Source organism: Ustilaginoidea virens, chromosome 3 (assembly GCF_000687475.1).
Source record: "Ustilaginoidea virens chromosome 3, complete sequence".
Taxonomy (NCBI): domain Eukaryota; kingdom Fungi; phylum Ascomycota; class Sordariomycetes; order Hypocreales; family Clavicipitaceae; genus Ustilaginoidea; species Ustilaginoidea virens.
The window spans coordinates 3300883-3315784 of record NC_057318.1 but is presented as its reverse complement, the minus strand read 5'-3'; the positions used below and the strand labels follow the sequence as shown (position 1 = coordinate 3315784).

General features: G+C 46.3%; 1 protein-coding gene across 1 annotated transcript; it reads left to right on the top strand.

Annotated features, from left to right (window-relative positions):
• Positions 1-8105: 8105 nt before the first annotated feature.
• Positions 8106-11246, top strand: UV8b_03804 (uncharacterized protein; the record flags this gene model as incomplete). The annotated part of the gene is made up of 5 exons (XM_043141302.1): positions 8106-8276; positions 8337-8768; positions 8843-9859; positions 9928-10144; positions 10348-11246. 5 exons carry the CDS (start codon positions 8106-8108, stop codon positions 11244-11246), a joined length of 2736 nt encoding a protein of 911 aa, XP_042997236.1.
• Between the last annotated feature and the right edge of the window lie 3656 nt (positions 11247-14902).

Below are 14902 nucleotides of genomic sequence, written 5' to 3'. Positions count from 1 at the left end.
GGTATCTGCTTTATTAGCTGAATCTTTCTTTTCTTTATTCTTCTTCTTATTTTCCGGCTTACCCTATATAGCTAAAGAAGACCCTTATTGGGTAGAAGACCCCTATTTATTCTTTTTATTAGCATTAGTAGTAGTATTTTTACTACCCTTATTAGTATTATTACTAGCTGGCTTGCTACTATTGCTATTAGTAGCGGCACCCTTAACCTTTGCGAGGTGGGTAGTAGCCCTTACTATTAATAACCCTTTAATGTATTATTCTTCTAGTAAATCAATTATATAAAATTACAAGTTAATATTTAATATATTTCCCTGAGTATAGGCGATTCTTATTATTATGCGGTGCCGTTCTGCCTACTGAAAAAAGACCCCTTCTACAGTATATAAATACTAGCTGATTTAGTCGAAAGGTTATATATAGGAGCCTAAAATTTACAGCCTAGATAGGTAGCTATTAAAGGAGGCATTAAAAGATTCTAAGGTACCCTTATAGCCTATAAAATTTAGTTGATAGAAGGCAGGGTATAGGTGGGTCCGCTATACGTCTAATGAGTAAGAATATTATTTAGTAAGTAACGTAAAGGCTGACTCTAGGTTAGTGCACCAGTTAATAGCGGCAGCTAGTCCTTCTATGCAACTATTCTTAATAAGTAATAGTAAAAGTGCTTGCCCTAAATCGTTAAAACTGCTAGCAATAGAAGGATTTTCGATGAATTTAGCGATATTGAGTGCCCTAAGTTGAATTATAAGGGCCTGTTTCTATTAGTCGAAGTTAGATGCCCCCCTTAGCTTTTAGGATTCCTAGAATCTATTAGCTATTTTAGCTAGTTCCTTAATAGCTATAGCGCTAACTTGGCTGCTAATACTAGATGGAACCGGCAGGGGTTACTAGGCTTTAGGTAGTAATAGTGGATTATTTCCTTTACCTATAGGGGTTTGGAAGGTATCTACATCCATTATATCCTAGGATGGTAGGCTAGTAGTAGGCTTAATTAGTCTGTCTATTAAGGTGCCTACCTTATTAGCCAAAAAATCGATTTTAGAATTAATTCAATTAAATTTATAGTTGAATTCTTTTTTTATTTCCTATTAGTCTTCCCTAAGCTAGGCAATTTCCTGGTTATTATCAGATTCTTCTACCTCTGCCGTATTAGGGACTTAGTAGCCTGGGTTATTATGGCCTGGGTTATTATGGCCTGGGTTATTAGTAGGAACGTTCTGACTGGCTATTATAGGAAGAGAAAAGGTGCCGGAATATCTTAAAAATGCGAAGAAAATTAAGACTAAAAATCTAGATAAAAAATCTAGAAGAAAGCTGCATTAAGGAATAACCTTAGAAAATCCTATTGTAAGGATGTGTTGCAGCTTGGTATGGTAGCTAAGTTCCTAAATCTAGGATGATCAGTCCCTTATTAGTTAGATTTCTAGAAGGTTAGCTGCCAAATGCATTAAAATCCTAAGTTAGCGTAAAAAAGTCTTAAGCTGGAAGCCTTAAGACACCGGGCTCATAACCTATTGCAAAATGGTGATTCAGAACACTATTGGAAATGTACTGGATACCGATAGTGGCGTATAAGGCGTTGCAGAATAAAATAAAGAGCTGGTTAAAGATTTAAAGCGTATAAAAGGTTGACCAGAGCAAAGATATTAGGGAAATCTAATTCTAATTGTTAGTGACTATTCTAGCTAGAAAGAGGGAATTTTGGGCATATTTCTACTATCTTGAAAAAGTGGTTGAAAATAATGAAAAACCGCAAAAATAGCGAAAAACCCGACGAAAAGTCGGTCTGCCTAACCGTGCCTAGTCTGTGCCCAATATCCTACCTAGTGCATACCCAACCAAGCCCAGTGGCTTATAGCGGTGTGCCGGATGCCCTATAACAGCCTGCCGTATGGGCCGGAAGCCCTATATCGGTCTGCCGTAAATGACCGGTGTAGCGGGTGACTGTATATAGAAGGCCGAAAGTGCTGGTATTAGCAAGGTTTGCCCATTTGGTAATCCCATAGAAATGCGCCGCCTGTTGTGGGCCCTGTGGCCCACTGTGACCGGCCGCTGTGGCCGGATTATGGGTCGCTGTACCGGTGCCGTGACCGGCGCTGTGGCCCACTGTAATCGGCGTTGTGGGGCGCTGTGCCCCACCATAGCGCCTGGTATAGCCACCGCGATATCTCAACGTAAAGACGTCGTACGGTAGCGAGACCAGTACCAAAATACAGCTAAAAAGGCGCTGATTTCAACATATAGTCTTTAGAGAAATAGGCTTGCTTATATAGCGGCCTCTTGCCTAAATTAAGAGAGATCCCCCCACTAGAATAAAGTAGTTTAGGCCTAAAGGCAATAATGTATAAAGAGAAGGTATAAATACTTGCCTAACGGTTCTTCCCTACCTTTTAGGCTACTTATAACGATATCCCTAACCTAATATTCCTTTAGCTTACTACTACTATATTCCCCTCTATAGACTCTTTTACTTACGAAGAGGTATATACTATATTACACAATATAGTAGGCTGGAAAGTATTAGGCCCTAATAGGCTCTTAGTAGGATTTCTTAAAGTATATAGCCCTCTACTCGTTCAAACCTTAATATACTTCCTTAATAAAATATACCGTATTAGGTATTATTTAGCCTAGTTCCGGGAGGCTAAAGTAGTAGTACTATAGAAACTTAGGAAAAGGCCTAAGGAATACTTAAAAGTAGGAGGATAGAGACTAATATTATTATTTAACCTAATAGGGAAGGTTATAAAAGCTATGGTCATAAGGTAGCTTACCGCTATTTTTAAGGAGGGTAACCTCCTTCTAAATCTTTAAATAGGTAATAGGGCAAACCGGTTAATTAATATAGCATTAAGTATGCTAATAGAGATTATTCGTATAATTTAGCACTATAGTAGGACTACCTTACTCCTTTAATTAGATATATTAGTAGTATTTAATATAGTTAATTATACCTACTTTATCTACCTACTCTTTAATAAAGGGCTCCCACTATAGCTTATAGTATAGGTATACGGCTTTACCGATTTATAAATAGTATAAATCTACTTTGAGGGATAGCTTATAGAGAAATTGCTGATTACTATTAGGGTATTATAAGGGTCCCTTTTTTCTCCTATCTTCTTCTTTATCTATATTATACCGCTCTATAAGAGGCTATAAAAGGTAGCCTTAACTACTATATTAGGCTTTGCCGACGATATAAATATTATAGCCTATAGGAGAGATATAGGGGAGATAAGGGTACTACTTAAAAAAGTATAGCTTATCTGCGATAGCTGGTCTAAATAAGCCAGACTTAATTTTAACCCTAGTAAAAGCGAGCTTATCTACTTTACCTACGTATATAAAGTGGATGAGACTATAGTACGGCTTAAGATTATAATAATCTAGCTAAAGCAGTATGCTAGATTCTTAGGAGTTAAAATCTACTATAAGCTAAAATAGAGGGAATACTATATTAAGATCGCAAAGAAACTTAAGTAATAGCGATTTACGCTTATAGTAATAGTAGCCTTAACCTAGGGCTATTAATACTAAGAAGCACGCCTAGTCTATATATAGGTTATCTAGACCTCTATTGCCTTTAGCGCGGGGGTATGGTATACCCCTACCGCCCCTAAAGGGGTAGTAAAAGGCATTGCAAAATCCCTAGCTATAGAATAATCAGCCTGCCTCTATATAGTTACTAAGGCCTTTAAGGCTATACCGCTAAATACCCTTAAGACTAAAGTAGCTATATCCCCAATTGACCTCTATTTTAACTATATCCGCTAGCGGTTCTTTAAAAGAATAGATAAGATAGGTATAATCGATAGGATTAACCGCGCATTAATAGCAATACTAATAATGCTCTAATGCTAATAAAGGAAGGGTTATTAAAGACCCCTAGCCTATATATTATTCCTTAATCCCAATCTTAGCTAGCTCCCGGCTAAAAAGTAATTAGTAAAAGATTAGTATAACCGATAGTAAAATAATCGGGTAGTAGTAAGGGCGAGATACCCCTAGCATAAGACCCTAGCGGCCGAAAGGGCATTAGACTTCTAATTTATAGCGAAAATGACCCGACTATATAAAGGTCTATAGAAGTATAAATTAGCGATATTTACCTAACTTTATATAGAAAAAATCGGCTTTAACTTTTTCCTTTGCCTCTAATAAGTTCCCTTAGTGCTATTACCTCTCTATTACTATAGGGAAGGCCTAAAAGACCTCTACTATATTATCCTTTCTTATCTAAAGTACTATAGATAAAAGCGTATACTCCTTAGGTCTAGTCCTAGCCTTAGTTTGCTTTATAATTAATATAGTATATCTATTGTATTTAATAAACTATATTTCGTATAAACGATTGCTTATTAGATATTTAGTATCGACCGACTTAATTAATTCTAGCTTACCTAATCCCTCTAATATAGTATAGCTAAAGGTGCTACTAAATACCCCTATATAGCCCCCGCATAATATTCATAGTAATCCTATAGTAGGAACGAGGTGCACTAGGAATAAGTAAATCTTTTGGGCCCTATGGGCCGAAACTAGTTAATAGTTATTATATTAGTAATAGGGGTACTCTCCCCCCTTTCCCCCCCTTTGCCCTCTCTATTACTCTCCCCCTTTTTATCTTTAGTCTACTTTCCTTCTAAAGCCCTTTCCCCCCCCTTTTAGGCTAGGAAAACCTATAACGATATAGCGATATCCTTTTAGGCATAGGCCTATTATTTTAAAATAAGGACCTTCCTCTCTTTAAGGTCTAGTATCTCCTAGGTTACCTTAAGAGCGCTAAGGCCTCCTACTGCTGCCGCTGCTATTATTACTATAGCCCGATTACGCCCCTAAGAGGCGGATGCCTATTTAGCCCTCTACTAAAGGGCCTTATAATTATCTATCTAAAGCTAAAGATAGTTAGTTAGTAGCTTATACTATATATAAATCGAAAACGTACTTTTATCCCCCCGGTAATAGTCTCCTATGCATTTAGGAGCTTTTGCATTAGAACTTAGTTCTTAGGAGTCCTCTCTAGGGGTATATATATCTTACCTATAAAGGCATAAGGATAGCAAGCTGCACTAGTCTTTATTTATATTAGCTTCGCTAAAGAGTGGGTATAACCTGGTCTATACCTTATTAACTGCGGTATCGATACTTAGGATCCTCTAAGTGTATTAAATATAGCCTATAAGGCTATACGTATAGTTCTCTAGGCTATATTATAAGGGTTAGCTATGGTTCCGCCGTGCATAAGACCTATACTTACCCCTTTATCTAATATTGCCGACCGTTTAGGCATTTTTGCTATTATTATTCTTATTATTGCTAGTATTATTATTATTGCTGTTGTCGCTGCTACTACTGCTATACTGCTAATAGGGTTAGTATTGGCCCCGTACCGCGATAGAGGGGTCATTATATACCTTAAAATTAGCGCTATAAAAGAAAAAAAGAAAAGAAGAAAAGGCATTAAGTCGGGGGGTATTGCCGACCTATATACTAATATAGTGCCTAAAGCCGCCCGCTTTAACCTTTAGAATTAGCTTACTTCCTCTTCCGACCCAAAAATTAATGCATACTAAGTAGTACCTAGGCCACTATAGATATACGCCTGGCGAGAATATACTTACCGCAAGTGTATCGTTAGCCTTACCCCCCTAGCTTTACCCTCTTTTTACTTTTTACCCGATAAGATCACCAACTTAGACCCGATATTCCGGGACTTCCTGCTCGCACTCTTCCTATATAATACTACTAGATATAGTCTTAAGCGGTTGCGTACCCTATTCTCTTACGTACTAGATACCCACCACCCCCGATGCGGGGCGATAAGAGCAGAAATTAAGAAAGCAGGAAGGGTTTTCCTCCCGGCTACCGGGTTTTTCCCTTTCCGAATTATCTATATAGAAGTACTAGATAGGTTATTTAGCTTTAAATAGCCTTTAGCGTAATTTAATAATAATAATATTACGCTAGCTGGTCTACCTAGGGCGCCACTAAGTAGGCTAGCATCTAGAACCCCTATACTAATTTATATAGGAAACGCGAGACCCGGGAGGAGAACCTAGGTATATATATACTATCGTAGGAGCGGTGGGGCCCTGGCGTCTGAATATATATATATATATACAAACATCTGGTGCCTACGCGTGGCAAAAAAAAAAAGAAAAAAAAAAAAACCCCCCCAGATGCTTGAACTACCCTACCTACCTTATCTACCTACATACGGAGTAGCAAAATTGATGTCTGTACTTGTATATCTGCTCCTTGCTGCCTGCCCCTGACGGGTGGGGATCGCTTTGCCCGCTCTGATGGCTCCGTACCCGACCGGAGAGCGGCTTTGTGGCTTGTCGTTGACGACGACGTGCCCCTCTACATACCCTGCGTTCTGTACCCCTGCACTTTTATTACATACTCCGTACACCCTGCACTCTGGTGTTGTTGTTCCCAATTATATCGGGTTCTCCACCCCCCATATTATCTGGTTGCATCAGCTTGTTTCCCCCCGTCTTAGCGGCTTTTGACTTGCTCGGCCGTGAGTGTGTCATTGCTGCCGACGAGTTTTACTTACTGACGCGCCCCGTGACTCGGTTTACTTCCGATCAAATCCTCGGTTCGACACCATGCGGAAATTATCCTCGGCGGCGCTCCGATCTTGAACCGGCCTGCTCCACTGATGGAAAACTAGGTAGATGGAACCCGTCTAACCGCCTACCTACCTTAGGTAGGTACCTAAGGTCAAAGGTACAGTAGGTTCGTAGGTCATCATCACCTTAGAGGTACCTAGCACTTGCACTTGTCATGTCAGCTCGCGCTCAGCCTCTCCGGGCCTTTTCTAGCCCGGCCCTGCCAGTCAGATGACGCACCGTTTTTTTTTTTTTTTTTTTTTTTTTCTTTTCTTTTCCCTCCCCTTTCTTTCTTTCTTTCATTCTTTCTTTCTCCCCCCCCCCACCCCGCTGTATTGGCCGTAAATGTAACCCGCCGCTGAGCTTTGAGATGACCGCATCCCCCTTTCCAGCAACCCCTGACGTGGCCATGCGCAAGGTCAGTTGCTCGTTTCGCCTTCGATCATCGACAAGTGGCCAAGACATATCGATTCTCTACTCACCTGTGCTTATTGATCGACAACTGCTCCGTACCATATTGCCATTGTTAGCAATGGCCACCCTTGACCCAAACCATGCATGTACATGATGGAGTTGATACGAACAACGCCCTACGTTCAATAGCGCAAACCTTCTGCAATGCCTTTCCTATACCGAGCATGCAAGGTTCAGGTAGAGTAAGCCGCGGATTGTACGGGTCCGCCCGAACAAAATGTTGGTTCGAGGTATCAGCCCGGAGAAGCTTGAGCTGAGACGGTGAGAGTGCCTGGAAACATCCAGCCCCCATGAAGACACTCCTGGACTCCTGGACTCCTGGGCCCCGGCACCCAAAGGCACCCATTTCATAGGCTAATTGGGGATATCGGTTTCTCTGCCTCGCATTCCATCCCATCAATGGCCGTCGTTTGGGGGCCAGGTCTGGGGTGGACGTTTGTTCTGCCAAGTGGGCCGTACGGGAAAGGGAAAGCCCATTGCTTTTGCTTCTTTAAGCGCTACGGACGGAAACTGTGGAGATGTGGCTCAAGCACGTCCATGTCGAACCTCTTGGCAAGACAGGAGCCACTGTCGGGCTGAAGCTATCGAGACGGCAGGTTCCTGGTTGGAATCTGTGGCGAGCCAGGCCCTCCCTCAGGACCTCAGGTGCCATGGCTGTCTTGGGCCGCCGTAACGTACCCACACCTTCAGCAATGGGGGATCTCAATACGAGCAGAAAGATGCCGCTGTAGCTGGTATCCGTACCCTGGTGTATGTAAGAAGTGGTGGCCATGGGCCACGGCGCAGTTGCAGAGATTGCTCACGAAAATATCGTTGTCCCCTTGTCGTTCGGCCTTGGTAACGTCGACGATTGGCTTATGAACCAAGCTGCTTCCAGAGAACATCAGATAAGCATTGCATACCCATTTTCAATAGCAGCCATATCCCCTGATAGCCATCCTCTTCTCGTGGTTTGCTACTGCACTCGTCCGTCAACTGCCCATAAGAGAGGGCAGACTCCGTCTCGCATCATGGCTGCCTCTCCGGCTTCTCATTCACCGACGACCGGAATCGACCCCTCTATTCCAAGAAACATGTCCCTCGTCACCTTGTCTGTGACTTCGGGCGAGTCTCACGACCTACCATCTGTGCATGAGACAAGGCACAACCATCATTATGATGATGACTTTCGGTTCAAGACGGTAAGCAAGCTTAACATTAACATGCAAGATTTCAAGTTTTGGGGCCCTAATATCTGCTAGATGGTCACTTACTTGCACAGAAGGGCCGTTGGTTGTGGCTGGATCCCATCAGAGCCTGGGGGCGTTCAACATGACTGCTCAGGAATCCTGCTTAGACGGTCGCGCGGGGAGTACATCACGGCTCCGGATGCCATCAGCCCGATACTTGTCGAGGCAGTCATGCGGCTCAACTTGCATGTGGCTCTTACTATGCGACCCCAAATGTTGGATGGAATCCTTGCCTCGCTCGCACCGGGCCAGACGGAGCTCAGGTTCAACGACGGCTCCCAAATCCAAGTTGTCGATTCCTTGGCCTGCGCACAACCTGCCACGGTGAAGAAGTTGCAATACGCCTGTGTATTTAGGCACGAGGGCATCATACTTGTATGGCACCATGATCTTGCCAGCATTTTCCCCCAAGCCACCATGATGGAGGAGCGGTTCCTGGCTCTGGTGAGTCTTCACTTCCTTCACTTGTTCTCAGGCGACTGGCCGAGCTAACCGCCCCCACCTCCCGTCTTGCGCAGGTTTGGGGACAAGGAAAAACACCCTTCAACTTGTTACAGGCGTCAAGTCGAGCTGCCTCATCGTTACACGCTCCTGGCATTCCCAGCCCCATGGGAACAGCTACGCCTACTCTGGGTATGGCATCTCCCGGCGTTTTGACGCGATCAAACAGCGGTGAGGAAGTCATGGAAAAGGATACCTCCATGAACAGACCCGAGTCTGTTGCTCGACCCGTCTCACGAGCTTCCGCCTTTTTTGTCGGCGCTGCCTTGTGCCTGTCCATCTGTCTGCTTGTTGGTATCTTTTTGGGCAAAGTGGTGACAGAGTGTGTCCTGGCCTATAGCTGGACACGAGTGGCACTGGCCGTGACTGTTCCCTTGTTGATGTGCGCGTCCCTGTTCTTCTTCCAAGTCATCCTTACCAATCTATTCCAAATGATTGGGCCAATCGGGGGCATGAAGACCAACTCACGATATTTTTCCGCCCACAAACCATGCCTGCGCCGAGCCTACGCAGATGGATTCTCGCCCCCCAAGATGACCATCCAGATGCCTGTATACAAGGAGGGCATGGAGTCTGTGATTGTCCCCACGATTCGCAGTCTTCAGGCCGCCATATCGCACTACGAGTCTCACGGGGGCTCCGCCAACATCTTTGTCAACGATGACGGGCTCCGCGCCGGCCTCGGCGATGACGAGGTGTGCAAACGCAAGGAGTTTTATGCGGACAATAGAATTGGCTGGGTGGCTCGACCTAAACATCATGGTGACGAGGGGTTTGTTCGCAAGGGCAAGTTCAAGAAGGCCTCCAACATGAACTTTGCTCTCAACATTTCGCAAAAGGTGGAGGCGTACATGCAGGAACACGCCGACAGCAGAATGGCAGACCTGGGAACAAACTGGATTACCGAGGAGGAGGAGGAGAAGATGTACGAGACTGCTCTGAGCAGGGTTCTAAGCGAGAACCCCCTGGCGTGGGCTGATGGAGACATTCGTCTGGGGGAGGTGATTTTGATTGTCGACTCGGACACTCGAGTTGTAAGTGCAAGACGGACTCTGAGGGAGGGTTTGCTTCATCTGGAACTGACGTGCCCGTGTGTGTGTAGCCCGAGGACTGCCTGCTGTATGGGGCAGCTGAAATGTTCTTGTCGCCAGAAGCGGCCATTGTCCAGCACTCGACGGGGGTTATGCAAGTAACGTACGACTACTTCGAGAACGGCATCACATACTTTACCAACCTGATATACTCCTCGATTCGGTTTTGCATTGGATCGGGAGAAAGTGCCCCGTTTGTGGGCCACAATGCGTTTCTGAGATGGCAAGGTCTGCCTGCACCTTTCTTTTTATTTCCCTCGTTCCCTCGTTCCCCCTTCTTTCTCCCTCTTTCTTCCTCTTTCCGCATAATTCTCTTTACTTGCCTGTACTAGCCTGCACTAGCCTGTGCATGCCTTCACAGTTTCCATGTCCCTTTGTTCTCCTTGCCTTTCCTTCCCCAACCCCGCTAATACAAGTGTCATGCGCCTTAGCTGTCCAGGATGTCGGCGTCCCTCAACAAGATGGCTACATACCCTACTGGTCCGAAAGCCATGTCTCGGAAGACTTTGACATTTCCCTTCGTCTGCAAATGAAGGGCAACGTCATCCGCATCGCAGACTACCACGACGGCGCCTTCAAAGAAGGTGTATCCCTCACCATATACGATGAAATTGCCCGCTGGCAAAAGTACGCCTACGGCGTCAATGAGATGATCTTCCACCCCTTCCACCGCTGGATCTACAAGGGCCCCTTCACCCCCCTTTTCTACACCTACATCACGTCCAACATCATGCTCTCTTCCAAAATCTCCATCCTGGCCTACATGTGCTCATATTATGCTCTTGGATCCGCCCTCTTCCTCTCCACGCTCAATTACTTCCTGGTGGGGTGGTTCCGAGACGACCTCGCTTCTTCCTACCTCACGTCGTGGAATGTCTTCCTCTCCCTGGTGGTGGTCTTCAACGCCTCTGGCCCCGTCGCCCTGGCTGTTGTTCGCTACCGCAACGGAGAGAAGCCGCTGCTCAAAGCGCTCTGGGAGAACTTCAAGTGGATGCCCATGATGACGGTCTTCTTCGGCGGCATTTCATTCCACATCTCCAATGCGCTGCTGGCGCACCTCTTCCACGTGGATATGCAGTGGGGGGCCACGTCCAAGGAGAAGGAGGACAGCAACTTTTTCCAGGAGATGCCTCGCATCTTCAGCACCTTCAAGTATATGTATCTTATCCTTGCGTTGATCACCGGCGCCATGGTGTACCTGGGAGCATTTGCAACGCCCGACTGGGCCATTACGGACTTCACCGTCATTATACCCTTGTCCCTGAACGTGGGGTTTCATGCTTTGGTTCCCTTGGTCCTGAACCCGAGCTTGATGATTTTCAACTATTAGATTCTGGTCTTGCCATTCTCCGTGAACGGCTCGTGGTTGGAAGCTGACAGGCAGGCATCAAGGGTAATCTTTAATGTTCAGACTTGGAATGCGTGAGTTGGTACTCAACGTTGGCAGAATGGTAACCCACTATCCCTCCCCCCCACAAGTAAAGCTCAACTTTCGAGGATGCGAAGTGGAGGATTGCAGGATATGAGAATTTTCGGTTTATAGATTTTTATGAGGCCTCTTGATTTGCCTCTACTCTCTGAACACGAGGGCTTATCGGTTCGCAGTTGTGCGCAAGCAGGTCGCTAGCCCTACAGTATAGACTAATCAAAAATATTCAGACTTGACATCTGCAGTATCAAATCTACAGCCCCGTCTGTAAAAAAGGCCACGCGCTTGGCGTTGCAGAGCCATCTATGTATACGCGAATACGGAGATGCAGACCAGGCTCCACTAGAGTACAGAGCCAAGTATCCCAAACCCGAAGCCTGCCTAACATGTAGATTGCAAAGCTGGCCACCCGAGTCTCTTCACGGTTTCTGCTAGTGTAGTCGAATTCTTAGCATCCACCGCTGTGTGACCAAGAGACTCGTCCTTGCACGTCAAAAATGAAAGGAATGGGGGGGCAGAAACACTCATATGTATGCAAGGAGAGCAAGCAAGAAAGGTACATAGAAAAGCACACAAAAAAAGAAAGTCAGAAAAGAAGAAAAAAAAAACCATGAACGGATGACATACAACACCAGGTATTCGCTGGTCGTCACCGACCCAACTACTAATCCGGCGCTCGCCTGTTTATTTAACGGAGATCGAACGGGATCCAAAGTTCTCAGGCGGCTATGGTCGTATGTGCCAGCTGGGTAGAGAGAATTGCATTATTAGCATAACGACAAAGACAGTCGCTCAGGTCAACTTGCAAAAGTACAGTACCACAACGTCTTCTTGGAGGGTTTCTGGAGTCTGGAGCGGGGACAGTGCACACACAGTACACATTGAAGGTTGTAAGTACCTTGTGCGTTTTGTATCCGCAATTACACGCACCCCGCATCCTCTCCCAGCATGTCTGTGGCGTGTACGGAGTACTACGCGGATACACAGTGCCGTCTGGTCATGCGATTCTCCTCGCAACCTCATCCCTTCCCGTCCACTTTGTCTCGTTCATGTGTTGCAACACCGCACAAATCCAGCAGCGTATGTCTGTATCTTGAACTCCGATACTGGACCGACACTCGAAGCTTTGCTGCAAATTCCCCCGCCGTAAGATTCAGTTACACCTTACTGCTTTTCCGATTGACCGAGCCTTTATTCGCTCTATAATAGTTACATGGCTCATTGCCGATCTGCTTGCACGTTTTCCTCATGTTGGGAATAAGAGTTCAGCCTTGACTTGGCCATCTACACCCTGTAAGTCGAATACCTGTCGTACGAGAATGCAAAAGAGTAAGTGGCAAGGAATCAAGGTCACATGTGGAGCGGGGAGATGGACGTTGCTGTTCTGGCACAAGAGCATTCATCGTTCAGAAAAGGGATGATTAAGAGTGCCAGTACCCATCGTCTGACCAATGTGCTCACAGAACTCGTACATCCGTGGCAATCATTTGAAAGGCAACTCTTCTCTACCTTTCTCTTCTCTTCAACAGGCCATTCCTGAGGGACTTGTCTTGGGAGGCCCCGGCCGCACGGTCCCAATGTATCGTATCCAAGTGACACAGAACACTTGCTGAACTGTTGACGACACGGCAATATGGTTGCAAAAGCCGCACTTCATCTCGGCGTTGAGCTCATTTCAAGTGATCTATCTGTCTGGCCGCATTGCTCTCGCCCCGAGTAACGCTTTCAGCCAATCATTCAGTTGTTCCACAAAACATGCCAACGAGAAGAACTGGATTGGCATCTACCCTGCGATTGGTGGAGGCCCGGGCAATCAAGAGCATGCTGAAGACTCGCCATCATGGGATTACGCACCCGACGCGGAAGCAGTCGTACAGTTGCCCGCGGCAAACTTACCTCCAGGCCAGTACAAGGCGTCTGGCGCCTTCTCGCCAACCAAGGTTATGAGTGGCTAGCTCAGCCGATCGAATTCGGCGTCTCTGGCCCCTAGGGATCCCTCTCAGTTCAGTGAATACAGCATTCCACATCCTGGCTCACAGGATTGGATAGGGTTTTACCATTCCTTTGGAGGTGGTGCAGAACCGCAACCCCATGTCCAAAACTTGCTAACTTGGGCTTTCGCACCTGCTGGGAGTGCAAATTGCAGCCTGGCCTGTCATACCGGGCCTTCTTCTCAGGCAAGGGCGGCTATAATTGGCTTGCCAACCCCGTCCACATAGTCAATCCCGGACAGGGTCCTTTGGCATTCATTACTCGCCGAATAACTACCCATAATGCTCAGCAGGGCGATCTCTTTGAAGCCGCACTTGACGGGATGCTCGACAACCCCCGGGATGCAAAGAGCAAAGAGAAAATTCGCGAAAGCAAAGGTCATCAGCTCCACCGACGCATTGACGATTGGCTGGGTGAATGTGACTGTCTAGGGCCCGTCTTACAGGCACGCCCCCAACGTCAGCGAGAAAAATAACGATAGTTGCCGAGGCTTTTGTATTAGACGGACCTACCGCGGAGATCAAGATGACTGTCCCTATTTTCTCAAAGAACGCCCCAATGGTCGAGAAGCTCACGGTGCTATCATTCAACCTTAGGTTTGGAGGCACGCCAGTGAAGAACTTTCACGCCAAGCAAGTCCGATTCATTAGTGACGGTGGAGCCGATACCGCCGGAGTCTAAGAAAGCACTGGCGGCCACGCTGTCAGGTCGGCCAAAGCTCTTGGCTAGGACTATTGGTAAGGCAACGATGTTGGCATCACATCACGATATTAAATCGTCTAAATATATGTCCCCGTTGAAGCTGTTGGTTCCATACATATAGCGAGCGGTAATAAGAGCTTGATTTGAGGCCTCGTCGGTGCCATCCTTGCCACGACAACAGCATGCGTGCCGTGGATATCTTGCGAAAGGGACCGCCGAAGAAAGCCACCAAGAGAAAGGGGAGTGGGTGCGGCGATATTTCCGGAAATACAGCAGCAGAAAAACCTGGATAGGAGGATTTGGGGCCGTAGTTCCACATCTAGGAGCGCGGAAAGTTGGGCATACCATCAGCGTCGTGCGCGCACTCTTGAATTGATGCGCAGATGGTACAGGAGTTGACCAGCAATGATGGGTCGCTGGACCAATATATCTGCTTGCTCACGTGATTTTAAAAGGGCGTCGAAACTTTGTCATGTCCGATGACTGAGGCGCGGGCCGCACGAAGCTTGACGTGCTTCACAACCAGCAGGCATCAGCACGCCGCCCAAGCGGCCGGTATTACCATGGAGGACACAACACTTTGTCACAGCGGGACTCGGGGTTCGCCCACTGGCGGGATAGGAGCTCAAAGAGGGATGGGGGAGAAGAAATCTTTTGGGCCCGCATTCCGAGGGATCATTGTGACGTCGATCCTCGACAAAGAAAAACTTGCGACTTGTCGCCTTGTGAAGACTGCGGCCAGGCGGGCTCCGAGATTTGGCTACACTGTGAAGAGAGCATGCGGATTTCGTGGTAATGGTAGCATGCCACACGGACAAAATTCTATGAAGAGACAGATCCTTTGGCATCCGTAAAGGTAGCTC